Consider the following 27537-nt stretch of genomic DNA (forward strand, 5'->3'; position numbering starts at 1 on the left):
TTCCCTTCCTCTCTAAAGATAAGTAAATACAACCTTTAAAAAAATAATAATAATAAAGGAGAACTTCCCCAGTCTGGCCAAGGAAATAGAGTTTGAGGGAAGTCCAGGGAAGCTCAGAGAGTCCCAAAGGAGTTGGACCTCAAGGAGGCATACCCCAAAGCACATCATAATTACATTACCCAAGATCAAAGACAAGGAGAGAACCTTAAATGCAGCAAGAGAAAAGGAGACAGTTACCCACAAAGGAGTTCTCATAAAACTATCAAATGACTTCTCAAAAGAAACCCTGCAGGCAAGAAGGAACCGGAAAGAAGAATTCAAAGTTATGGAAGAGCAGGGACCTACCTCTGAGACTACTCTACCCAGTAAAGCTATCATTTAGAGTGGAAGGGCAGATAAACTGCTTCCCAAATAAGGTCAAGTTAAAGGCATTCATCATTGCCAAGCCCTATGAAATGTTAAAGGGATTTGTCTAAAAAAAGAAGGTGATCAAAAACATGAACTGTAAAATGACACAAGCTCACAACTATCAACAGATGAACCTAAAAAAAATTAAGTGAACAACTAATAGAGGAACAGAGTCACAGAAATGGAGATGCTTGGAGTGGTTATCAGTGGGAGAGGTGAAGGGGGAAGAGAGGGAAAAGGTACAGGGGATTAAAAGAAGAAGAAGAAGCATAAATGTTAGGTACAAAATGGACAGGGAGAGGTTAAGAATAGTGTAGGAAATGGAGAAGGTAAATAACTTAATAGTGTATGATTGATGCACATGAACTAAGTGGAGGGGGATGCTGGTGGGAGGAGGGGTGCAAGATGAGGAATAAAGGGGAGAAAAATGTGACAACTGTAATAGCATAATCAATAAAATATACTTTAAACAGGCTGACAGTGACCAGAGGGAAGAGGGGAGGGGATAATGGGGGGAAAGGGTGAAGGGCTTCCTGGAACAATTTATAAAGGACACAGGGACAATAACAAGGGGATTGGAAAAGAAGGGAGGGAGGGAAAGACAGAAAACTGTACTTGAACAGCAACAAAAAAGTGTTAAAATAAAATAAAAATATTTTAAAAACTCAGATATATTGTTATTGCATAGCTTTTTTACCCATTATTAATAGATTGTTCTCATTGTTTGCAGATTCTGTATTTTCAAATTCACCTGTTCATTAAAATTAATTTGTAACCTCAAAAAATAATAAAATACACTTTTAAAAACACATAAAAAAGAAATGCAAAGGGGTCATTGAAGAATACCGTAAACAATTATATTGGATAACATAGAAGAAATGGTTAAATTTCTAGAAACATGCAACCTTAAATGAACTAGGAGGGAAAGAAAAATCTGAGCAGATTGATTACTAGCAATGAAATGAAGCAGTAGTCACAAAATCCCAACAATACAAGAAACTACAAAGCAGTATTAAGAGAAATTGAAAGAGGCATAATGAAATGGACAGATAGTGCGGTGTTCATGGATTAGATAAATCAACATAGTTAAAATGTCCATATTATCCAAATCAATATATAGATTGTACGCCAGTCTGCATTAAAATCCCAATGACATTAAAAAGAAAAACCAAAAAAGGAATCATCAGATTTATATGGAATCACGAAAGACCTCAAATAGCCAAAGCAATCCTGAGGGGAAAAAAGAACAAAACTGGAGGTATCACACTCCTTGACTTCAAATTATATTACAAAAGGATGGCCATTAAAACACCATAGTATTAGCAGAAAAACACAGAAACACAGAGCAATGAAACAGGATCAAAAAACTCAGAAATAAACCCAGATGTATATGCCCCAACAATTTTTGCCAAAGGAGCCAAAAATATACAATGGAGAAAAGGAAGCCTCTTCAATAAATGGTCCTAGGAAAATTGGAAAGCCACATGCAAAATCATGCAACTAGACTACACTTTGTCCTTATATACAGAAGTTAGCCCAAAATGGATCACACACCTAACTATAAGACCTGAAACAATAAATTGCATAGAAGAAAATATAGGTACTAAACTTGTGGCCTTGATCTTGGGAAGATTTTGTGAATTTGATCCCAAGGACAAAGGGAAGTACAGGCAAAAATAACTGAATGGGACTATACCAAACTAAAAAGCTTCTGAACTGCAAAAGAAACTGACAAGAAGACAAAAAGACCACCAACCAAATGGGAGAAGACATTTACAGACAGTAGCTTCCACAAGGGGTTAATATCCAAATTATACAGCCTAAGCGCCCACCAGTAAATAAGTGGATCAAAACCTGTGGCACATTTACACAATGGGAATGCTACACACCAGAAAGAAAGAACTCCAAACTTTACAACGGCATGGATGGAACTGGAAAATACCATGCTAAGTGAAATGAGCCAGTCAGTGAAAGACAATACCATATGACTCTCATCTATAGAGGAATCTAACGAACAAAATAAACTAATGAATAAAATAAAACCACAAGCATGTAACAGACTGAAAGTGACCAGAAGGGATGGGGAGGGAGATAAAAGTGGAAAGAAAGTGGAGGCACTAGTCAAAGAACATGTATGAATGACCCATGAGCATGGACAACTGGACAACGTTATTGGAACTGATTGTGGGCAGCGGATGAGGAGGAGGAGGGCAAAGAAGTAAAAATCGGGACAACTGTAGTAGAATAACAATAAAAATGATTTAAAAATAAAGAGCTCATACCACTGAACACTAAAGAAGCAATCCAATTAAAAGATGCTCAGAGGACCTGACCACACACTTTTCCCAAGAACACATAGCAAATGGCTGACAGACATATGAAAAAAACCCTCAACTTCACTACTTATTAGGGAAATGCAAAACTACAATGAGATACTACCTCACATGTGTCAGAATGACGATTATCAACAAGACAAATAATAGCAAGTGTTGGAGAGATTGTGGAGAAAAATGAACCCTCACTTACTGCTGGTGAGAATGTAAACTGGTACAGCCACTATGGAAAATAGTAGTGGAAGTTCCTCAAAACATTAATACAGTTACCAGATGACCCAGCAACTCCTCTTCTGGATATCTGCCCAAGAAATTGAAAACATTTATTCACATATATGTATGCACCCATATGTTCATTACAGTATTATTCCCTGTGGTCAAGACATGGAAACAACTGAACTGCCCTTCAATAGATGATTAAATAAGGATTTGCTACAAATGTACAATGGAATACTGCTCAACCAAAAGAAGAGACAAAAATATTGCCGTTTGCAACAGCATGGATGGACCTTGAGACTATTACGCTAAGCAGAGTAAGTCAGACAGAAAAAGTTAAGAACCATATGATTTCACTCATGTGGAACAGAAAAGTGAAAGCAACAAATGGATAAACAAGAGAGACAAAACCTCATAAATACAGTGTGGTTGTTAACAGAAGGTTGGGGGAGTAGGGGGAATCATAAAGGGTAAAGGGGGTCAAATATATGGTGACAGAAGATGATTTGACTTTGGGTGGTAGGTACACAATGTAATATGTAGGTTGTGTCATAGAAATGTACACTTGAAACCTATATAATCCTACTGACCGATGTTACCCCATTAAATAAAAAAATAAATAAACAAAAACTCCCAACAATAGTCCAGGACCAGATCACTTCACACGAATGCTGTTAGAAATTTAAAGAATTAATATCCATCCTTCTCAAATTATTGCAGAAAAAATTGAAGAAAAGGGAATACTTCCAAATTTATTCTACAAAGTCTGCATTCATTACCCTGATATCAAAACCAGACAAAGACACTGAAAAAAAGAAAAAGAATATTACAGGTCTATTTCATTTATTTCTGTTCTAATCTTTATTATTTACTTCTCCCTTCTGGCTTTAGGTTGCTTTTCTTTTCCTAATTACATGGTATATAGTTAAGCTATTGACTTGACATCTTTCTTCTTTTTTAATGTATACTTTTACAGTTAATTTCCCTCTTAGCACTATCTTTGTTGTGATATATAAGATTTGGTATGTTGTGATTCTCTTTTTCTTTGATGGTACTTTACAGTTTCCTTTGTGACTTCGTATTTCACCCATTGGTTGTTTAAGAAAGTGTGGTTTAGCCCTTGCTGGTGGGGGCTCAGTGGACTGAGCCACCTGTGAACCAAAGGGTCGCTGGTTGGATTCCCAGTCAGGGCACCTGCCTGGGTTGCAGGCCACATCCACAGTGGGGACCATGTGAAAGGCAACCACACATTGATATTTCTTTCCCTCTCTCTCCCTTCCTTCCCCTCTCTAAAAATAAATAAATAAAAAATCTTACAAAGAAAGAAAGAGTTGTTTATTGTAGCCTGATCTCATACGTGAAGTCTTCCAAAAAATACAAAAAAACCCACCCAGCAATAACAAAACCCTCCAAACTCATGTAAAAAAGAGAGATCAGGTTTGTAGTTACCAGAGTGTGGGGTAGGGGAGTTTGGGAAAAGGTTTTGGAGGTAAGTGGTTAAAAGGTGCAGGCTTCCAGCTATAAATATATAAGTAATAGGAATGTAATGTACAACATGATGACTATACTTAATGTTGCTGTATGATATATAGGAAAATTGTTAAGAGTAGACTAAAAATTTTCCTTTTGTATCTAAATGAGGCAATGGACGTTAACTAAACCTATCATAGTAATCATTTTACAATATATGTAAATCAAACATCATGCTCAACACCTTAAAATTATACAGTGATACATATTAATTATTTTTCAATAAAACTGGAAAAAATAAAAAATTTAGAAAGAATGTGTATTTAATTTTCACGTATTTGTGATTTTTTTCAGTTTTCTTTGTGCTATTGACTTCTAGTATTATTGCATTGTGATTAAAAAGATACTTTATAAGATTTCAGTGTTTTAAAATTTATTAAAACTTGTGTGGCTAACAAATGACTTATCCTGGAGAGTATCTCATGTGGACTCGAGACAGAATGTAAATTCTGCTCTACTTGGGTGGAATACTCTGTATGCATACAATTGATTATAGAGGGTGGTTTTTGTTGTATTTTTTCCCATTACCATTTAGTCCCCTTATACCTCCCTGCCCCGCCCCCCAAGTTTAAAGTGTTTCCTTAAGTCCTTTATTTCTCTATCTTCTCTGTGGTTTTCTATTTATCAGTGAAAGTTGGGAATTTACAATCTAACTATTATTATAAAATATATATTTCTCTCTTCAATTCTGCCAATTTTTTATTATGGGGCTGTGTTTTTAGATGCATATATGTTTATGATTGCTGTATTCTCTTGTGTTAAACTTGATATCAATCTTCTCAATATTCTTTGTCTCTTTTAAACTTTTTCAATTTAAAATCTATTTTGTCTGCCAAAATGTAGCCACACCAACCCTTTTTGTTTACTATTTGTATATAATATCTCTTCCATTTTGTACCTTCAACTTTTTTTGTATAATTATATCTAAAGTGAATCTTTTATAGCATATGGATGGATGCTGTTTTTTACTCACTCTTCCATTTCATTTATCCAGACTGCAGGTAAAAGGATTTACTTGTGACATTTATTAATTTGCATTTTGTATGTTTCACATATTCCTCAGTCTTTCCATTGCTGCTCTTTTTTTGGTAGTGTATAATTTTGTTCCTTCTTATTTTCTTTTAGTTATCACCTTGGAGATTGTAATTAACATCTTAACCCTATAATAACCAGCTTAGTTTCAATAGTGCACAAACACTCTACTCCTATGCGTCTCTGTCATTTCCCCCTTTATATTGTTATTGTCACAGATTACATCCTTATGCATTGTAAAGACATTAATGGCCCTGGCTGGTGTAGCTCAGTGGATTGAGCACAAGCCTGAGAACCATAGTATCTCGGTTCGATTCCCACTCATGGCACATGCCTGGGTTGCAGGCCAGTTCCCAGCAGGGGATACATGAGAGGCAACCATACATTGATATTTCTTTCCCACTCTCCTTCCCTTCCCCTCTGAAGATAAAGAAATAAAAATCTTTAAAAAAGACATTAATGTAGAACTTAACTTACTGTTTCATGCATTTGCCTATTGTATTACATAAGACAAAGAGAGAAGTTATATACCATATCAAAAATACAGTACTGCTGGCTTTCACATTTATCTGTGTAGTTACTTTTACCAGTGTTTTCTTTTTTCCTTTTTTAATGGCTTTGAGTTCGTCATTAGTGCCCTTCCTTTCAGCTTGAAAGGCTTCCTTTAATATTTAGTGTAGGACAGGTCTACAGGTAATGAACTCCCTCAACTTTTGTTTGTCTAGAAATGTCTTAATGTCCCCATCATTAATTCTTGGTTCATTATTAATTTTTTCATGACTCTATCCCACTGCTTTTGTTCTTCATGGTATTTGAGGAGAATCAGCTTTTAACCTTATTGGGGATCCTTTGTATGTGATGAATCACTTCTTTCTTGATGCTTTCCACTTTCTTCTTTGTCTTTGCATTTCAGTGAGTTGGATGTAATGTGTCTTATTGTGGTTTTCTCTGAGTTTATCTTTCTTGGAGTTCACTGAGCTCCATGGACACGTATATTCATGTTTTCTCACATTTAGGACTTTTCTAATTATTATACCTTAGATAATTTTTTTTGTTTCTGCTAGAACTCCCATAGTGAGCATGTTAATATGTTTTATGATGTCCCACAGGCTCCTCGGGCTCAATTATTTTTATTCGCTCTTTTTATTTTTAGGCCCTCATACTAGATAATTTCAAATTCACTGATCCTTTCTTTTTGCCAGCTTAAATCTGCTGTTGAGCCCCTCCAGAGACTTTTTACTCCAATAATTGTACTTGTCAGGTTGAGAATTTGTTTGGTTTATTATAATTTCTATCTTCGTTAACACTGTCATTTTCATGCATCATTTCCATGATATCCTTTAGTTCTTAGTTCATGGTTTAAAAAATTATTGGACATATTTAAGACAGTTGATTTAAAATCTTTGACTAACAATTTCAGTATGTGTTCTTCCTTAGGATTTCCTGTTTTAAATTCCTGTTTTCCTGTGAATGGACTATACTTTTTATATTTTTGCTTTTTTGGTTTAAAACAATATTTTGAGTATTTTATTGTGATACTTCTGAAAGTCTAATTCTCTCACTTCTTAGCGTTTGCAAAATCAAGTTTCTTGAGGGCTGGAGCCATTCACTTGTGACTTACCCCAACTTTTTTTTAAACAAAGTGGGTATTTCTTGTGTGTAGTCAGTTATTCAAGTTTCTATTCTGTTATCTCTACAGTCAGCCTGTTACCTAGCAAAGAGTTTGTTAAATGTCTGGCTCCCCAAAGGGAAAGAAAGTAAAAAAACAAACAAGCAAACAAATGTACTGCCTCTTTAAATCCCAGGGAAGCTGCTTTGGCCTTGGGAGACTGAAACAATGACTGCCAGACTTTTGTGCTGGCTCCCTCAGTGTTCAGTATCAACACTCAGAACACATAATCTTGAGTTACAAAAGACAGAGTTCTTATTGCCCACCCTGGCTCCAGCCAGCTGCAACCAGGAGTGTGGCCTGCTGCCTGCATGGCTTCCTGCCACAAAGTTGAGAGATAAGAGATGGCAGCCAGTACCTCACTGAAAGGCTGAAATTCACTAAAGTTTACTGATATTTGCCAGCTCCTCGTCATGCTTTTCCGTGGATACTGCAAGAGTTCACTTGACTCAGATTTCCTAAACATTCGATTGAGGCAGTTTCTGCAAGTTCAATAATTATTTAGGTGGAGGGATGGACTTTTGGATCTTCTTACTCTGTCATCATCTATCTATATGAAGGCATTTATTTTGCTGGGGTAGATGCCTGAAAGTGAAATGAGAAGTGTGTGTTTAATTTTTAAGGAACTGCCAAACTGCTTTACAAAATACTATTCCACAATCTTACCAACAGTTTATGACAGTTCAGTTGCTCTACATCTTTACCAGTAATTGGTATGGTCAGGTTTTATAATTTTAGATTTTCTAATGAGTATCTAGCCATGCCTCTTGGTTTGAATTTGCATTTTCCTAATGACTAATGATGTTCAGCATCTCTTCATATATTATCCATGTTTCTTTTTTGGCAACATAACCGATCAATCTTTTGACCATTTTTACTTAGATTGTTTTGTTCTTAGTGTTGGATTTTGAAAGTTGTTATATATTGTGAGTGAAAGTCCTTTATCAGTTACATGATTTGGAAATATTTTCTCCCAGTCTGTGGCTGATTTTTTCATGTTTAACAGTGTGTTTTGAAAATTATTATTCTTGCTCTGATATTAGTTATTATTAATAGTTAGATTATCTCATTTACTCATCACAAAATAATGGTGGAGCTATTATTACTCCCATATTACAGGTGAAGAAACTGAGACTCAGAAGAGTTTGTCACTTACCCAAGATCACAAATTAGTAAGTGGTGGAGCCAGAACTTGAAACCAAGGCCTTCTCAGTCCATAGATTGAGATATTAGCCTCAATTCTAGACTAATACTCATGCTTTAGGTGCTGGGATGAAAGTCTCTTCTGGATAAATGTGCTGGGCACCAGCACCTCTGCTGCTAGAAGAATCCATGCTTGCCATGCCTCTTTCCATGGTCCTACTGTTTAAAATCTCCTTTCCTTCAGACTGGTGGAAGAAGTGAAAGAGCTGTGTGATGGTGTGGAATTAGAAAATGAAGACATTTACATGGCAACAACCTTCAAGGACTTCATCCAATTGTTAGTGAGAAAGCTTCGAGGGGATGACAAAGAGAGCGAGTGCATCATTGACTACGTGAGTTCTGGGCCCCTCTACATGGGCATGGCTCTGTAGACACTTCAGGCATTGACAGCTACGGACCCAAAATGACACATGGGGGTAACATAGATGAACTGGAAGACAGGACCCCCAAGAGCCCGTTTTTCAGTGTCCCAAGCTCTCTCTGGCAGCTCTGGATGACCTGATGCCAGGCCTGGCAGTAGGGAAAACACAACAGAAGAAATTTCTGTCTAAGACTCAGTCTATAGGGCAAGTTCTGAGTTCCAAGACATGAAACTAGGAAAATAATAAGAAGCTTGTACAGAGCACTTCTCTCTTTCTTTCACATTTTGTGGGTTTTTTCAAGTTCATCTTCACTGTGCCTCCATCCTCTCCCAGATTATCCTGCCTTGACTCTGGCTCCCCTGAATGGCCCTAGCCCCGAGTTCTGGTACAACCATCTCCTCCATTTGTCCCTTTAATTTGGTGATGGCAGTGGCTTCCTGCTATTAGCGATCTCTGGGTTGACCCATGGCTTCTCAGCTCTTCCATCACCTGTGTAACTAATTCTCTGCATTAAATTATGTTTCTTGAAATGCTAGAACAAAAAGAAAGCAAGAGGAAAAGAAATTTGGATTATTTTCTCAATAAAGAAATCAAATGTTCCTATACATTTCACCTGTGTTATGGAAGAGTGATGAAGTAATTGCAAATCCATTTCTTAAAGAAACTCTTGAAAATTATTGCCAGGTTATCTTGGCAAGCTACAAGCTCCCATAGTAATTAGCTTTGGGGTAATTCATTTGGTTGGTAGTTTGAGACCAAGGCTGATGAAGAAAGTACAGGTTGACAGGATGGACTTCAGTTTGGCTTTGGGTTTGTGGAGAAATGACTGATGAACAGGTTTCAGGAAGGAGTCAGCATCACAGAGACTCGTGCATTCAGCATGTAGTTGCAGATCTGTAGAGAAGTACATGGTGGGGCTGGTGTCAAGTGTGGCAGTTTGCAGGGACCTGTCCACCTACTTTCCATGTGTGAAGGTCAAGCAAACAGCCTGAGGTCACATAGCAGGTAAGTAGCAGGGCTGGAGCTTTAGTCAAGGCAGTTTGGCCTCAGAGTCTATGCTTTTCATTTCTTCTTATACCAATCAGATCCTTAGCCTTCCCCCACAGTAGATCCCTCAGTTGTAGCCCATGGACTGTAGCCCAGTTGTGTGTGTGTGTGTGCACAAACATGGCAGTGGTTGTCTATCCATTTAAGTGTTTCTTTATTTATTTTATGCATCAAGCTTTTATTTCTAGAAATGCAAATTATTAACACTGTAGAAAATATGCCAACACGTAAATATTTTGAGATAATATTAAAAATGGGGCTGGTAGAGATACTTCAATCTGACCATCATTGGCAGTAAGAAATAATCTTGTATTTTCTTTTTTCTTCTTGTTCACGTTCAGTTGTCTCCATGTTCCTTCTACCACTGGCCCCCAGTGCAGCCAACTCTACCTCCCACCCTTGATCCTACCCCCCTTTGGCTTTATTCATGTGTCCTTTATACATGTTCCTTGAGGAACTTTCCACCTCCTCCCCTATTATCCCCTCCCACCTCCCCTCTGCTTACTGTCAGTTCATTCTTTATTTCAGTGTCTCTGGTTATATTTTGATCACTTATTTGTTTTGTTGATTAGGTTCCCACTTATAGATGAAATCATATGGTATTACTCTTTCACTGCCTGGCTTATTTCACTTAGCATAATGCTATCCAGATGCACCCATGCTGTAAAGAAAGGTAGGAACTCCTTCTTTCTTTCTGCTGTATAGTATTCCATTGTGTAAATGTGCTTACTGATGGGCACTTAGGTTGCCTCCAGCACTTGGCTACTGTAAATTGTGCTGCTATGAACAATGGGGTGCATAGGACCTTTTGAATAGGTGTTTCAGCAGTGGAATTGCTGGGTCAAAAGGCAGTTCCATTTTTGGTTTTCTGAGGAAATCCCATATCGTTTTCCACAGTGGCTACACTTGTCTGCACTTCCACCAACAGTTCACTGGGGATTCCTTTCCTCCATGACTTCTCCCACACTTGTTTGTTGATTTGTTTACGATGGCCATTATGATCAGTGTCAAGTGGCGTCTCACTGTGGTTTTAATTTGCATCTCTCTGATGGCGAGTGATGCTGAGCATCCTTTCATATGTCTCAGGGCCCTCTGTATGTCCTCCTTGAGAAGTGTCTATTCAGGTCCTTTACCCATTTTTGAACTGAGTTATTTGTCTTCCTGGAGTCATGTGAGTTCTTTACATATTTTGGAGCTCAAACCCTTGTCTGTGATATCACTTGTAAATATATTTTCCCATATCATTGGTTCCCTTTTCATTTTGCTGATGCTTTCTTTATCCATGCAGAACATTTATATTTTGATGAAGTTCCACTTGTTTATTCTTTCCTTGATGTCCCTTGCTGTAGGGAACATGCCAGTGTAAATATTGCTGTGTGCAATATGTGAGATTTCCCTGCCTATGTTCTCCTCTAGGACTTTTTATTGTCCTCTAAGTATTTAAGTCTTTTATACATCTTGAGTTTATTTTTGTGTATAGTGTAAGTTGGTGATTGAGTCCTTTTTTTGTTCTCGTGTAGCTGTCCAGATGGCCCAATACCATTTGTTGAAGATTCTTCAGGCTGTTTTTACTTCATTTTTTGCTTCTTTCCCCTTTGTTGAATATTAATTGGCCATAGAGACTTGGGTTTATTTCTGGGCTCTCTATTCTGTTCCTTTGATCGATGTGTCTGTTCTTATGCCAGTACCAGACTGTTTTGATTACCATGGCCTTGTAATATAATTGATATCAGGTCTTGTGATCCTTCCTACTCTGTTCTTCTTTCTCAAAATTGCTATGGCTATCTGGGGTCACTTATTGTTCCATATAAGTTTTTGAAATGTTTGTTCTATGTCTGAGAAATATATCATTGGTATTTACTATGGATTGTATGAATCTAAAAATTGTTTTGGGTAGTATGGACATTTTGATGATGTTAATTCCTTCAATGCATAAACACAGTATGTGCTTTCATTTATTTGTGTCTTCCTTAATTTCTTTTGTCAGTGTTGTGTAGTTTCCTGAGTACAGATCTTTCACCTCGTTGATTAGATGTACTCCTAGGTACTCTATTTTTCTTGTTGCTACATCAAATGGGATTCCCCCCCCCCCGATTTCTCTTTCTGGTATTTCATTGTTGGTGTACAAAAATGCCTTTGATTTCTCAATATTGATTTTGTGTCCCACTGTTTTGCCAAATTTGCTTATTAGGTCAAGAAGGTTTTCTTGAGGAGTCCATAGGATTTTCTATGTTCACTATCATGTCATCTGCAAATAGTGACAGTTTTCCTTCCTCCTTTCCAATTTGGATGTCTTTTATTTCTTTTCTTGTCTGACCACTGTAGCTACAACTTTCAATACTGTGTTTAATAGAAGTGGTGAAAGTGCGCATCCTTGTCTTGTTCCTGATCTTAGTGGAAAAGATTTTAGTTTGTGCCCGTTGAGTATGATGTTGGCTGTAGGTTTCCTGTATATGGTCTTTTTTATGTTGAGGAATGCTCTCTCTACTCCCATTTTGCTGAGTATTTTTTTTATCACAAATGGGTGCTGTACCTCATCAAATGCTTTTTTCACATGTATTGATATGATCATGTGATTTTTGTCTGTCCTTTTGTTTATGTGATGTATTATACTTATTGATTTGAGAGTATTGTACCATCCTTGCATCCCCGGATGAATCCCACTTGATTATGGTGTATGATCTTTTTAATGTAATGATGGTTGTGGATTGCCAATATTTTGTTGAGGATTTTAGTGTCTGTGTTCATCAGCAATATTGGCCTATGGTTTTCTTTCATCGTTGTGTCTTTATATGGTTTTTAGATTAGTAGATGATGGCTTCATAGACAGAGGTTTTGGAGTCTTTCCTCTTGGATTTTTTTTGGAATAGTCTGTGAAGGATGTGGGTTAGCCCTTCCTTCTGTGTTTCCTAAAATTCTCCTGTGAAACCGTCAGGTCCTGGGCCATCGTGTGCTGGGAGTTTTTTGATTACTGCTTTGATTCAATCAGCTGTTATTGGTCTGTTCAGGCTTTCTGCTTCTTTTCCATTCAGTTTTGGAAAATTCTATTTTTCTAGAAACTTGTCCATTTCACCCAGATTGTCAAATTTCTTAACATATAGTTGTTCATAGTTATTATTTACAGTCCTTTCTATTTCTGGAGTATCAGTGGTAATCTCTCCTCTTTCACTTCTCATTTTGTTTATTGGGGCCCTCTCTCTTTTTTCTTGATGAGCCTGACTAAAGGCATGTTGATTTTGCTTATCTTTTAAGGACCTGATCTGGGATTTACTGACCCTTCGAGTATGTCATTTAATTCTGCTCTGACCTTGGTTATTTCCTTCCTTGTACTCACTAGGGGCTTTGTTTGTTGTTGTTCCTCCAGTTCTTGTAGGTGTAGGGTTAGATTGTTTATTTGAAATCTTTGTCTTTTTTAGGTAAGCCTGTATTGCTGTGAACTTCCCTCCCAATACTGCCTTCGCTGTGTCCCATAAGGTTTGGACTTCTGTGAGTTCAATTTCATTTGTTTCCAGAAAGCTTTTGATTTCTCCCTTGATCTCACTTTAAACCCATTCATTGTTTAATAGCATGCTAACCAATATCCACTAATATGAATATTTTTGAGTTTTTTCCCTTGAGGTTGGTTTCTAGTTTCAGGCCCACATGGTCTGAGAAATGCTTCATACAATTTCAGTTTTCTTGAATTTGTTGAAGCTTGTTTTGTGTCCTATCATGTGGTCCATCTTTGAAAATATTCCATGTACATTTGAAAAGAATGTGTATTTTGCTTCTTTGGGATGAAAGGAGATATATAGATGAAACATATATATCTATATATCTATATATCTACATAGATATAGTCCATTTGATCTAGGCATTGTTCAATGCTACAATATCCTTGTTGATGTTTTGTTTGGAGGATCTATCCATTTTTAACAGTGCAGTGTTAAAATCCCCTAGTATAAGTGTGTTGCTGTCTATATCTTTCTTGAAGTCCTCCAAGGTTTTCCTTACATATTTCGGTGCTCCTATATTGGGTGCATATATGTTTATAATGTTTATGTGTTCTTGATGGATTCTTTACTTGAGGATTATGAACTGTCTTTCCGGGTCTCTTTTTATGGCCTTTGTTTTGAAGTCTACTTTTGTCTGATACGAATACTGCTATCCCGGCTTTGTTTTCCTGTCCATTTGCTTGGAATATTGTTCTCCAACCTTTCACTTTCAGCCTGTGTAGGTCTTTTGTTCTGAGGTGGGTGTCTTGTAGGCAACACATGTGCTGGTCATGTTTTCTTATCCATTCAGCTACCCTACATCTATTGACTGGACCATTTAATCCATTTACATTTAAGGCTATTATTGATAGGTACTTATCCATAAAAATATGGAATGCTTCATGAATTTGCTTGTCATCCTTGTGCAGGGGCCATGGTAATCTTCTCTGTATCATTCAAGTTTTACTATATGTGCTGCTGAAGCAAGCACCACCTAAGTGTTTCTTATGTCTCCATGTGGGTTTGTGCCACTCACTGATGCCCATTTGTGAAGAATCCACACTACAGCTAAAACCTGTGAAATGTTCCTTCCCAGGTGGAAAAAGCAGTGAACAAGCTGGTCCTCCAAATGCCTCACCAACTTTTCATTGGGGGCAAGTTTGTGGATGCTGAGGGTGCCAAGACCTATGACACTATCAACCCGACAGATGGAAGTGTGAGTGCATGCCCAGCATCCCCTTCTTTCCTCCCTGCTACTGCTGCCCCTTCCATGATGTGTTTTCCCATCTACTCCCCTATCTGACCTCTGGGGGTCCTGTCCCAGGGGACTTCTGCTTGGACACAAAAGGACTGCAGTCATTCTCCAGACCTCATTACAGGAATGGCATAGTGGAGAGGTTGGCAGGGGTTGGGGACCAGAGCACTCTACAGGGGCTTGAGCTGGCTTCATAGACCTGGAATAGAGTTACAACCTCCCAGAGAAGACAAGAAGACCATTCCCTCCTCCACACTTCAACAATTATCCCAGTGTGGGCCCCACCTTCCCAAATATTTGTACCCCAACATCAGAAAATTCTTCCTCGAATCCTGCGTTTGTCAAGGTTCTTGATTATTGCCCTCTTACATCATGACCCATGCACACATTGCATACCTGGAACAACAGAATATATTCTCACAGGTATATTCTGATCACTTCCTATTCTGTCCCATCCTACAGCATCACTTCAGTTCCTGCAGAAAAGTGATAGCACACTCAAAATGGCTCATCTGAGGGGAGTGTAAAGAAAGTTCTTCCCAAAGAGATGAAGAAATTGTGGGGATATAGACAAGGGGTACAGTGTCCTTGGACAGCAACATTGAGCGCTTTTGCCACCTCAAAACATACTTTGGGGGTCTTGGACTGGAGGTTATAGGGACAGGGCTGCCCAGCAGGTGCTATCTGTACTGATCAGCAAGGAAGTGCTGACCTCACCCCTCCTTCCCTTCTCTCTCACCTGTGCCAAGGCTTGTGCTGTAGAGAATATTGGCACCCTTGGGGTGTGCCATGCAGAGAGGGGACCTGTCCAGTTTCCTCCAATGTCTCGCCTATTCCACTTAAGAAAGAAAACTTCTGCTGAAATGAGTCCATGCTTTTGGTTTGAAAACACTCAGACTTAATCTGCAGCCCAAGTCTGCTGCCCTGTTGGACTCAGTGGGAAAGTGAAGAGAAGGTCCCTGGTGTGTAGAAATACAAACAGACCTTTCCTAGGACCCAACGATCTTCCTCTCGTTGTTGCTCCCCTCCAGTGCCCTTCTTCTGGCAAACTTTCTTCTCTGAGCTCACCAGGTGGCCAGGAGAGCAGGGAGGTGCTGTGACTGTGTTTGTGTCCACTGAGCTTAGGGAGGGCTTCAGAGCTCTGCTCCACCACAGGTTATCTGCCAGGTGTCCCTGGCCCAGGCCAGCGATGTTGACAAGGCAGTGGCTGCTGCAAAAGAGGCCTTTGAGAACGGATTGTGGGGGAAGATCAGCGCGCGGGACCGGGGCCAGCTCCTGTACAGGTAAGAGCCACACACCCACCTGTCAGCCACCACCACCTTCAGCTCAGGGTGAGGGTGGATGTTATGGTCCTGTCAAGAGGAGCTGGGGTTCTGGACAGGTCACGGAGGCCTGAAGCTCATAAAAGGCTGCTTAGAGGAAGTGACTTGGGAGGCAAGAGGGATTTCACAAGTGGCCTTAGGGGAAAGGTATCCTGAGTAGAGGAGACAATGTGAGCAAAGATAAGGAGGTACAAAGGTGAGGCAGTGCTTCAGATGGGAGCTACAAAATGGCAAAGCTAACAGCTGGTTCTGGGCAGACTCAGACAGTTGGCAAGGGCAGAGGTGGGGCTCGTTCTCACATTTTCCCTTTTTTCTTTTTAAAGTCAGGTGTAAAGGGCTCTCTCTCCTTAACTCCAATCAGAAGTCTTAGGGAAGGACTTGGGATTTCTCTGGCTTGTGACAACAAGGTGGAAGTGAGACCCGGAGGAAAGGAGCTGTTCCTCTAGAATTAGGTGGTCCCAGTGTGGGTGAAGCAATCACTACAAGAAAGCGGAGTGATGTTTCCAACAGAGGGGAGGGTGCTGGACAGATGAACTGAGCAGTATCTAGAACCTGGTGAGACAGTTTCAGGAACCTGGCTTTGACGCTTTGGGTTCTGGGAAGCTCTCTGGCACGCGGCCTGATGATAATGTAGCCTGAGTATGCTTGTCATCTGGTAGGAGGGACCCCACCTTGGCCACACAGTCAGAATGCCTTTTGTTTCTATTTCAGAGGTAAAACATGCCACAGCAGTCCTCAAAGCAGGAAGGCAAAGAGAGAGGCCTGTATGGGTTGCAAAGTGGAATAGAAATGGTGGTGTTTAGGACAGGTGAGAGCTATGGAAGTTCACACCCAGCCTGCCTTAACTGTAGTTGCTAGGATTCTTGGAGAACCTATCAATTTTAGGAAGCCATTGGCTAGTGACCTAGAGCCTCTGAAGGTCAGTCAGAACTGTGAAACGTGCATGTATAGGCTGCTGGTGGTGACCTGCAGGCCCTGGAATAGGAACCTTTGTGGTGGATGGCACTGGCCCAGAAGAAAGTGTCCTTCCCTTGAAATACTCTCCTACCATCTGGTGGTACATGTAATAACCCCACTAACAACAAAGATAATGAGGAGCTGTTTCTCTGCAGAGCTTTAAGTGGAGACTCCAACTGGGTAGACAGATATCTCAATGCCTGAAATCTCCTAGAGATCTGCTCCCTGCCTCATCAGCCTCCCCATCCCCAGGGAAGAGGTGTGCCCATTGCTGCCCTGGAAGGGGGCAGGAGAGAATTCCCCAGAGAAGTGGCTGCAGAACACCCCTGGTTCAGTGAGGGAAGTAGGACCACCATGGGTATGATGGAATATGGAAGGCATTATAGAAATAAGACATGATGCTAGAAATTGTAGAAGCTGGAAAGAGAGATCCAGAAAGGAGAGTTAGAGAAAGCTACCAGCCAGCCCTCCGGCACTCCAGGGAGACAACATAGAACCTCCCTGGCAACCTGGGGGCTATCTTTGGCTCATTTGTAATATAGATTTGTGTCTTTGGCTCACTTGTCCTTGTAGCCAATAGAACCCTAGTCCTTGAAATACACAACATTGTGTTTTCAATACTTGGTCTATAATTCTTCTCAAAAAGTGATTTACCCATAGAGTGACCTGGGCACTGTTTGTGAGGTGACAGTGTGGCTCTGCTGCTAATTTGTTGTGCTTATTCAGTCCACAGTTTCACTCACCAATCTTCCACGGCATGGAGCCCATGTGCCTGGTGAGGAGCAGGAGACCAGATGCTGTCCCTGCCCTCATGGGTGAGGCAGTAGTACTGAAATACTCATCTAAGTGAATGTCAGTGGCAGTTGGGAGAGGTTTGAAAAAAGGCAAGGATGCTATGAGGACACTGCAGGGAGACAGGATTGATTGCTTTGCAGTGGGTAGGGTTAAGGTCAGCTTTCCAGAGGGTCTGAAAGAGGTGCAGAAGGTTGAGGGGGGAAACGAGTACAGGAAGAGCGGTGTGGGCCCATGGCATGCCACATGGCTCCCAAAGATCACAGGCAAGTGGGTGCCATAGCCCCAGGAGGAATTAGGCAGGCCCTTGGGGCTAGTCACTCAGACACAGGGTAGGGGCTGCATCCTGAGTGCTGTGGGCAGCCACTGGGAGAACTGGAGGTGTAGGCAGGAAGACTGAAAAAGACCTGGTAGTATTAGGGCCTTGCCAGTGGCTGTACGTAGAAAGGAAAAGAACGGGAAGAGGTCAGTAGGCTTTGATCACACACTTGTCTCTGAGCTCGACCTTCCCCATGTACGAGATTGAGGGCTCCTCTAGATCAGTGGTCCCTACCTTTGCCAGTTCACCCTGCCTGCCAGGCGCATATGACCCTCACACCAGGAAGGGGGGGAACTATTCTAATTCCTAGGCTGACCGCAGCGGCATGCCCACCAGAATCTTGGGAGAACAACTGGACATGATTCTGCTCAGACTCCAGGAGAGTTGTGTAGACATGCCTTCCTTCACATCTCTCCTGTCATCCCTCTTTCCATCCCTGGAGACACCAGCCTTGGAAGCAGTTTCCATTGGATTCACTGGTGCTGGAAGCTGGACAGGCTTTCCCCTGGTGGAGGCCATCTGGAAAGAGAGAGGTTGGCCTCCTGGGATGGTGACTTCCTTGTTGGAGGCAGGCAGCCTCCTCTGCAGGGTCATGTGTTGGGGGCTATGATAAGGTAGTCAATTCACCAAGATCTGGAGAAAGAAGAAAAGGAGAGAGGGGTGGAGAGCAGAACAGAAGGCATCATTCTCACTCATCCAGTGAAGTAAATCTTACTGTTCCATCTCATAGATGAGGAAACTGATGTCAGCACATTGGAGTGTGCAGGGCAGGACTCCTGACTCCTTGAAGAGGGGCCTTGAGAAAGCATGCCAGGCCCGAACCCATCTTCCTTCCTTCCTCCATGCCTTGGCCAGGTTGGCAGACCTCATGGAAGAGCATCGGGAAGAGCTGGCCACCATTGAGGCTCTGGATGCAGGTGCTGTCTACACACTGGCCCTGAAGACCCATGTGGGCATGTCCATCCAGACCTTCCGCTACTTTGCTGGCTGGTGTGACAAGATCCAGGTGGGCACAAGGCTCCCACCCACTGCATAAGAGCTCACACAGGCAGGCCCGGCCCGGCAGGGAGTTCCAAGGGCTCTACATTACTCTGAATGCTGTGTAACATGGCTGCAGGCCTCCTGTGTCTCTGTCAAGTCTGGGCTTCATGCTTCCTCTTGTCTCCACAGGACTGAAGGATGTGGGCAGTGAGGGAGGTGGGCCACCACAACTCAGTGTGTAAGGCAACACTGTTTAGTAGTTCCCAGTTCTACAGGTGGGAAGTCCAGGTGGTCTCCACTGGGCTCTACCACAGGGTATCACAAGCTCAGTATCAAGGTGTGGGGGCTGGGCCTTATCCTGAAGCTCTGGGGAAAACCCTGCTTGCAGGCCCATTCTGGTTTTGGCGGGTTTGGTCACTTCCGTGGCAGGACTGAGGGCCTGGATCCTTGCTGATTGCCGACCAGGGCTGCTCTCAGCTCCTGCAGAACCCTCTCTGGTCTTTACCCAAGCCCTTCATTCCCCCAATCTCTCTGACTCTTATCTGCCACTAATTGGAGAAAACTGTCTGCTTTTATGGGGGCTCCTATTGTTATGCTAGGCTCACCTGCATATCTTCTCATCCTAATCATCCCAGAAGGGGTAGTTAGTGGTATCCCAGGTCACAGGTATCAGGGCATCATCTAGGCTATTATCAGAAGTTTGCCTGCTGCAGGCAGTGATGGGTCATCTCTTCCCCTGGGAGACCCATGACTGCAGAGCTCACAGTGCCTCTGTCAGGTCTGGGCTCTGTGCCTCCCGTCTGTTTCAGCGGGGCTGGGTTCAGTCAATGACAAAGGTGGGCTGTCTGCCCCACCTGTATCTGAACTCAGATGTCCCATTATACATAATAAGTTGGGAGGTTTGGGTCTCCTCCTCATCTGGGTAGTGGGGGCATCAGGACATAGAGAAGACCCTGCTCTTCCCTGGGCCCCAGGTTTGGTCTGGCTGCCCAGAGGGAAGGTGTGACAAACTGGAGCCCCCTCCCACTGACACCCTCCATGCTTTTTCCAGGGCTCCACCATCCCCATCAACCAGGCCAGACCCAACCGAAACCTGACCTTGACCAGGAAGGAGCCAATTGGGTGAGTCACAGAACAGAGGGGAGAGTGGCCACACCGCTGATGCTCTTCACGCAACACGCTGTGTGGGACACTGATACCGTCTTCTGTTTTTGTATTTATTGAACATCTACTTATTTGTCAACTCTATGTGCCAGACATTTCAGGAGCTGGAAGTACAACAATGATCAAAACTGATGAAAATGCCCATTCTCAGGATAAAAACAACTTCTACTTCCGTAGTACCTGTTCTGTGCCAGGCACTATTTTAACTACTTTATAAATATAAATCCTATGTAATCCACACACTAAGATTGTATCAGTTGGCATTACAGTGGGAAATACCCCCAAACTTATCTGCTTCCTGAGTGGTGTGGCTCAGTGGGTTGGGCCATCCTGCAAACTGAAAGGTCACCGGGTCACCGGTTCAATTTCCAGTCAGGGAACATGCCCAGGTTGTGGGCCAGGTCCCTGGTTGGGGACATGTGTGAGAGGCAACCTATTGATGTTTCTTACCCTCTCTTTCCCCTCCTTTCTCCTCTCTCTAAAAAATCAATAAATAAAATCTTTAAAAAGTTTTATCTAAAAAGAGAATAATCAATGTGCTTAAAAATGAAAGACTCTTACACAACCTCAAGGAACAGAAAAACTGGTGGAGAAGAGGCAAGAGCAGAGACAGGTGCTCAGTGGGAAAAAGAGAGAGAGACAGAGAGAGGGAGAGTGTCCAGTCAGCATAGGCAAAACTAGGGACAGGGGAAGGATTGGAACCCAGCAACAAGAGGCTTTGTTTCACCATTAGATGGCCCAATGGCCCAGGGAGAGTGGGCTGTGGATGTAGGAAAACCCCTCCTTTAGCCCACAGGGAGGGGTGAGCCTGGAGGCAGGCAGCCCAGACTCCAGGGCAGGGGTTCCCCAGACCAGGCCAAACAGCTTAAGCCATGGGGAGAGGAGAAGAATGCCTACCTGGTGCTGAGAAAGACAATAGGCCAGCTTTTTCTGATGTTTAGAAAACATTAAAAACATTGTGAGTCCATCTCACTGCTTATCTTAGTGTTCTCCACTGGCTCCCAGTGCACCTAAAACGAAATCAGACTCCTGACTTTGGCCTTGTGCCCTTGAGTCTATCCCCTCACAGCACTCAGCCACGTTGGCCTCCTCATGGACCCTGGATCCTCTACACCCATGCTGCCCTCTGTGTATTTGCACCAACCCCCTTCCCCAGCCTCTAGTCCCCGGTCATTTCGATGTTACTTGTGTGGCAGCCTTTTCCCCCAGACCAGTGCCCCACATTAGCCTACTCTGCAGCCTGCAATCTTATTTTGTTTTCCGGATGACACACATCATGCAAACTGAGGCTGCTATACCCCCAGGGCACACGTAGGGCATTCTCAAAATGTCTGCTGGCAGAGGAGGGAATAGTTCCAGCCAGTGTGCACCAACCAGCTACCCTGGCCAGTGCAGAGTGGGCTAACATGGGGCACTGATCTGGGGGAGCGAGGCCACAGCCACTTCACCCCACCCTCAGCTATGCACTGGCTTAAGACAGAACCCTGGGACAGGCAGGAGTCACCCCATTGCAGTGCCCAATGAAGCAGAGTGCAGCAGGGCCGTGGCTGGGAGGTAGAAGCCTCAACGCTGGGGGAGCCAAAGCCATGGGGTCCCACTAAGAAAGGTCACCAGGAATAGAGGAGGCACAGAGGCTAATGGAAAGGCCTTCTAATGGTAGCTTAGCCAAGGATGTATTCATCTTGTCCTTGTGTCCTCCACCCCCATTGGCCTTGACCCCATGCAAGTACCTGCTCTGCAGACCTCCGGTCCCAGGGGACACAGCCTTTCCTCTATATTGATACACGCAGAGGTTTACTGGAGTCACCATAACAAAGAACTGGGAGGCTCAAACAACACGTACCTGTTTTGTTAGCACTTTGGGGGTGGAAGTGCCAGATCAAGGTGTCTTTGTCAGGGTTGGCTCTTTCTCAGTCCATGAGGGAGAAACTGCTCCAGCCCTCTCCCCTACCTTCTGGTGATTCCCCGGTAATCTTTGGTGTTGTCTGACTCTGCATGTTCACGTGGAGTTCCCTCTTGTGTTTCTGCCTTTTTTACACAGCATGCTCTTCACAAGGACAGCAGTCATATTGAGTTAGGCGTCCACCCTACTTCAGTAAGGCCTGATCTTAACTAATTACACTTGCCACGGCCTTATTTCCAAATGAGGTCACATTCTGAGGCTCTGGAATTAGGACTTCAGCATATGAATTTTGGAGGGCACAATTCAGCCCATGACAGTGGGACTTATTTCTCTGACATCTTTTTCTGTTTTGAAAACCCCACAACCCAGCCCTCTCTTTCCCTGGTGACCTCACCACTTCCCCAGGAATACTCACTCTGGTCCCTCTCCCTGTCTTGTCCCTTTGAGTTTCCTGGGTGTATATGGTGTGCAAAAGTAGCTTTTCTAACCCCTCAGTGTGCCACCATCACTCACAGGATGGCATGGGGGGCCCCGAGCCAGCCTCTATGCCTGCTCAGCACCCCCCTTGCTCTTACTCTGCCAGCCCCCACACCCTGTGGCTTCTCATCACCCACTCCCACTGCCTGGGTTCAACGAAGTAGTCATCCTTTTTGGAAGTGTTCTCTGATGGTGATAGTGGTCATGAAGTTGATGATGGTGATGATGAATACAGTCTCATAGTCAGTGTGGGGCTCTTGTGTGCACTAACTCCTGCAGAGCAAAGGGAAAGGCGGGGGCAAATGTGTGCTGGGACCACATGTATCACCTGCAGGTTCCCCAGGACTGTGGGGTGGCCTCCCTTCCATGGAGACACTGCTCAGACAGCGGCTTTCTCCACTACTGAGAGATGGTGCAGCACTGGGTGCCATGTCTTAATTCAAGGCAGGCAAACCTTATCAGGTCTTCCAGGATGACTGTTTCTCTTCTTCATAGGACTGATCCCTGACCTCACATATGGGAGAACCCTCTCCCACACCTGTGGACTACTTGTGTGACCCTGGGCCCTATCACACATCCCCCCAGCCTGCTGTGTCAGCTAGAGCCCTCTCCCAGTCCCTGCTAGCTGCCAGGTTCTTACCCATGCTTGTCTGCTATCACCAACCCCATTGCCTGGTACCACACCCTACCTAGCTGTACCCCTAGACTGGTCTCATAGCTCCCATCAGAAACTGCCCAGTGTCCCATGCCATCAAGCCCTGGAAAGAAGAGCTCCTGTCAGACTGGATACACTGCTTCATCTAGGAAACTTTCCCCATCTCTCCACCTTTCCATCAGCAGCACCTTTGGTGCCATATCAAGAAGTCTGGCTCTGGAGAAGATAGCAGGCCTGGGAGTGAGGAGGCAGCTGGTAGGTCCACTGTGGGTACCCCAGCTGAGTGGAGAGATGAAGGCCTTCTTCTTTTGTATGGTAGGGTCTGTGGCATTATTATCCCCTGGAACTATCCCCTGATGATGCTCTCCTGGAAGACAGCTGCCTGCCTGGCTGCTGGGAACACAGTGGTGATCAAGCCTACCCAGGTGGGTATAGGCAGGGCCCATGGGCTGTAGAGGTGTTATGGGGAAGCACCATGTAAGGGAGGAGCCAGATGGCCCATGAGCCCCTTTACCAACAGTGGTCCTGGTTTCTTTTCAAGGGAGAAAGGGTACTGCTGATGACAGCCAGCCTGCTGTGGGCCCCGCTCACAGTGGGCAGAGGCAGTGTGCAGCAGGGCCAGTGCCAGCCATAAGCAGGTTCTGTGTTCTTTTCACCATGGGTTGGCTGCTTCAGGGTAACTATGCTGTTTGCAGTTGTCTGGTGAGCAGAGTCAGGGATTTCTCCACAGCTCCGGAATTTTGGATTCTGGGGAGCAGAAGCCTTGCTTGCTGTTCCTTGCCCTGGCCCCATGCTCTGAGACACCCCACGGTGGTCTATTAGGAAAGCTGGTGCCATTATCTCCCATTTGGCCTCAGAGACCAAAGTTCTGGAGGGAAATGGGGTGAGCAGTGGGATTTGGGCACTTGCCACCCCAACCCCTTACAGAGGAGACATAGAGGTGGGACATCAGGGGCTACTCATGCAGGCCAGGAGGGCATGGACAAGGTCCTCCAGGGGTGAAAACACCCCCTCCTCCATGAGCCTCTGCTTCTTCATCTGCACATTGACAACAACAGCTCCTTCCCTGCCTGCCTCCAGGGGGGAGTTAGGAACTGATGTGAGATCCTCTGGCATGTGACTCTGAACAGTGTAGCCAGGAGGTCTCCCACTGCCCCAGCTTCTTTGGGGCAATTTGCACCTCTGCCAAATAATAATGATAGCTAGCATATATAGTAGTATAGTGCCTAGAGTTAGGCACTCCTTGAACATTTTAACATATATAACACAAGAATAGTAATTTACATACATTTGCTTATTTAAACATCAAAACAACCCCTGAGATGACCCTTAACCTTCCCCCTTTTCATGTGGGGAGCTGTTGTCCCTGGAAGACCCGCATTAGCCCATTGTCCTTGGAAACACAAAGACCCTCCTCCCAGGGCCAGCACCCCAGAGATTTGGCCCCTCAGCCTGAGGCCTGGTGGTGGGTGGAGCACAACCTTACCTTGACTAGGACAGTTACCTCAACCAGAAATTTATTCCCTTCTTCTGCAGAGGAGGATCAGTTCTGGCTAGTCAAAGGCAGGGCACTATCTCCAGCAGTGGAGTGGTCATCAGAATCTCAGCTGGACCCTGAAACACCACGCCCTCCCTGGGCTGAGGTGCTGCCAGGGCCCAGCAGGTGGGCTGCTAAGGCAGCACCACAGTGAGAGAAGGAGGCTAGTTTTTCTGAGGGGGCAGGGAGAGGGTATGCCCTGCAACCTTCTGCGAGTGATGCCCTACTGCACAGTCCTCAGACTCTGTACCCCATGAAGGATCAGTGTAAACAGTGACACATGCAGGGAGGGGCCCAGGCCTGGCAGAGGGGCTGGAACCCTACCAGGAGAAGGTGGTAGAAAGGTACCTAAGGTTAGCAGGCCCTGTCCCCTGACAAGCTGGCTGGGTTGCTGATACCCACTATGGTGAGGCATGAACATGTCTTCCACCATGGGTCTTCCTGCCACAGCTGCCCGTGCCTGATTGCTACCTAGGCTGCTGAGAATGACAGAGCCCCTCTTCCCAATACCTCCTGACCCAGTCTTTTTTCCTGCCTCCTTAGGTGACCCCACTCACAGCCTTGAAGTTTGCAGAGCTGACCTTGAAGGCGGGCATTCCCAAGGGTGTGGTCAACATCCTCCCAGGATCTGGTAAGGGCTATAAGTGGGGGGAGCCAGGGCTCCAGGAGCTGGAGATGTACTTAGTCAGAACAAGTACTGCTACATGATGTGCCCTGGCAGGCAGAGCAACCCAGTGCAGAGCCAGTGGGATAGGGAGAGGTCACTCTGAAGCCTCATTTGAAAGGGAAATCTGAGGGTGAATAGGAATTCACCACATTTTGGGGCAGGGTGTAGGCAGAGCTTGGGGTGAAGTGAGAAGGTCACAGGGTAAGGGGCAAGTCAGGTTCCAAGCATTCCCAATAGATGGGGCAAATAGACAGGGCAGCAAATGCCTGGGTTCTGCATACCAGGGCCCCCCACAGCCAGTCTCTCCAGGCCTGGGACCTTCCTGGCCAGCCTGCATCCCCAAGGAAGGCCTATTGGAGTCTGTGACGCCTGGGCATCACTGCCCCCACAGCCAGACCAGGCAATCCTTGGGTCTCTGCTGGAGACCATGGGAGAGCTGGATGTCTCGGTGCCTGCACCCTTGGTGTCTACCTTAATAGATAGAAAGCCACATGTAGATGGTATAAGTTTGTTTGGGCTGTTGTAACAAGGTACCGCAGACTGGGGGCTTAAACAACACACTTTATTTCTGACAGTTCTGGAGGCTCTAAGTCCAAGATCAAAGCATGAGCAGGGTTGGTTCCTTCTGAGGCTTCTCTCTTGGTTTTCGGATGGCCATCTTCTCCCTGTGTCTTCACAGGACCTTTCGTGTGTGTGTGTGTGTGTGTGTGTGTGTGTGTGTGTGTGTCTGTCCAACCTGCTCTTCTTATAAGGACACCAGTCAGATTGGACTAGGGATAATAACCCTTGGTTAATTACCTTTTTGACCTTAATTACCTCTTTAAAAACCTGGTCTCTAAATACAGTCACATGTGACTAGGGCTCAGGGCTTCAACATATGCATCTGATGGTGGGGCAAAGGTATAATGGCCACCATAGCAAGAAAGGTGAAGTGGGCCACTCCATAGAATATAACAGAATTTACTTAATGGGAAGATAGATCAGAGTGGAAGAGATGACCCAGCAACTCTGTACAGACTATTCTCCTCTAATAGACCCGTTACTGTAATTGTTTAATAGTATGACTGAGGTGCTAAAGACTGACAACACAAAGGGACAAGACCACCTCCAATGGTCTTGTGATGGATGATTGTTTTAATTGGTACTATTATTACCACTTTGATATCTATTGTGGTTGTCATGCCATTATGACTGCTACTAACAAAAATATTTATGGGTACATTCTAAGGAAAACAGATAATCATCATCTAGAAAGCTTTGATAGGCTTCCTAGGGAGAGTGAGGTTGGTCAAAGGTCACAATATGAAACTTAAAAATGAAATGAAATCGCCCTGGCTGGTGTAGTTCAGTGGATTGAGCACAGGCCTGTGAACCAGAGGAACGCAGTTCGATTCCCAGTCAGGGCACATGCCTGGGTTGCAGGCCAGTTCCCAGCAGGGGACACATGAAAGGCAACCACACATTGATATTTCTCTCCCTCTCTCCTTTTCTTCCCCTCTAAAGATAAATAAATGAAATCTTAGAAAAATGAAATGAAATCTAGGACACAGATATGGAGTTGGTGTTGTTCACATCTACATCTATAAATATGGATTTTGAGGGAATACAATTATGCCCTTAACAGGGAGCAAGACCCAATGAGCCCCAGGAACTGATGGCATTAAACACACAGGGCACAGCCCAGAACTCTGGTCTCAGGTGGACATGTGAGGGGTAACGGGGTTCATCCCTCCCCACTCTGGCACCTCAGATGCCTCCCTGACTCTCTCACCACCCCCACCCTTTGCCCATCCACAGGCTCATTGGTTGGCCAGAGACTCTCAGACCATCCCGATGTGCGGAAGATTGGGTTCACAGGCTCCACAGAGGTGGGAAAGCATATCATGAAAAGGTAGGTGGTTGGGGTGTGGGGGTGAGGCCACCACTGCCATGGAAGCCGTGTCTCTGGTCACAGCCTCTGGGCTTGGATAGTTCTGTGTGTGAGCTGCATCCTGCTCCTCAAGCCTCCGTGTGCACAGCTGTTCCCAGAGGCCAGGTTAAGGCAGGTTCTGATCCCAAGTGCATGACAATGCTTGGTATGGCCAGTGGTGGTCGCTCTGGGGAGCTCACTTGGGTCAGTGAGGTGCAAGAGCTGCGTGTGACTGCTGAGCACCTGGAATATTCAGCTACTCTGAATTGAAATGTGCTGGGGACTGTAAAAAACACCAGGTTTTCAAAACTTGGCGCACAAAGTAA

At 44.0% G+C, this 27537-nt stretch overlaps 1 protein-coding gene and 1 non-coding gene across 2 annotated transcripts in view; one reads left to right on the plus strand and one right to left on the minus strand.

Moving 5' to 3' along the window:
- Positions 1 to 8567: 8567 nt before the first annotated feature.
- The window catches only part of LOC119055011 (cytosolic 10-formyltetrahydrofolate dehydrogenase), a gene marked incomplete at its 5' end in the record, with an annotated part of 42231 nt that continues 23261 nt past the window's right edge, over positions 8568 to 27537 (plus strand). Inside the window, 8 exons of the mRNA XM_053663517.1 lie at positions 8568 to 8723; positions 14370 to 14489; positions 15684 to 15811; positions 18774 to 18924; positions 19951 to 20021; positions 23418 to 23523; positions 25179 to 25266; positions 27100 to 27193. Coding sequence (XP_053519492.1) covers positions 8568 to 8723; positions 14370 to 14489; positions 15684 to 15811; positions 18774 to 18924; positions 19951 to 20021; positions 23418 to 23523; positions 25179 to 25266; positions 27100 to 27193 — 914 coding nt within the window. The remainder of the gene's footprint in view (positions 8724 to 14369; positions 14490 to 15683; positions 15812 to 18773; positions 18925 to 19950; positions 20022 to 23417; positions 23524 to 25178; positions 25267 to 27099; positions 27194 to 27537) is intronic.
- On the minus strand, positions 14158 to 14264 carry LOC119040565 (U6 spliceosomal RNA). Its single transcript, XR_005083614.1, has one exon. It is a non-coding gene; the product is annotated as a U6 spliceosomal RNA (small nuclear RNA).

The sequence above is a fragment of the Artibeus jamaicensis genome, unplaced genomic scaffold (assembly GCF_021234435.1).
Source record: "Artibeus jamaicensis isolate MK-2021 breed Jamaican fruit bat unplaced genomic scaffold, CSHL_Jam_final contig_3192, whole genome shotgun sequence".
NCBI classification, from domain to species: domain Eukaryota; kingdom Metazoa; phylum Chordata; class Mammalia; order Chiroptera; family Phyllostomidae; genus Artibeus; species Artibeus jamaicensis.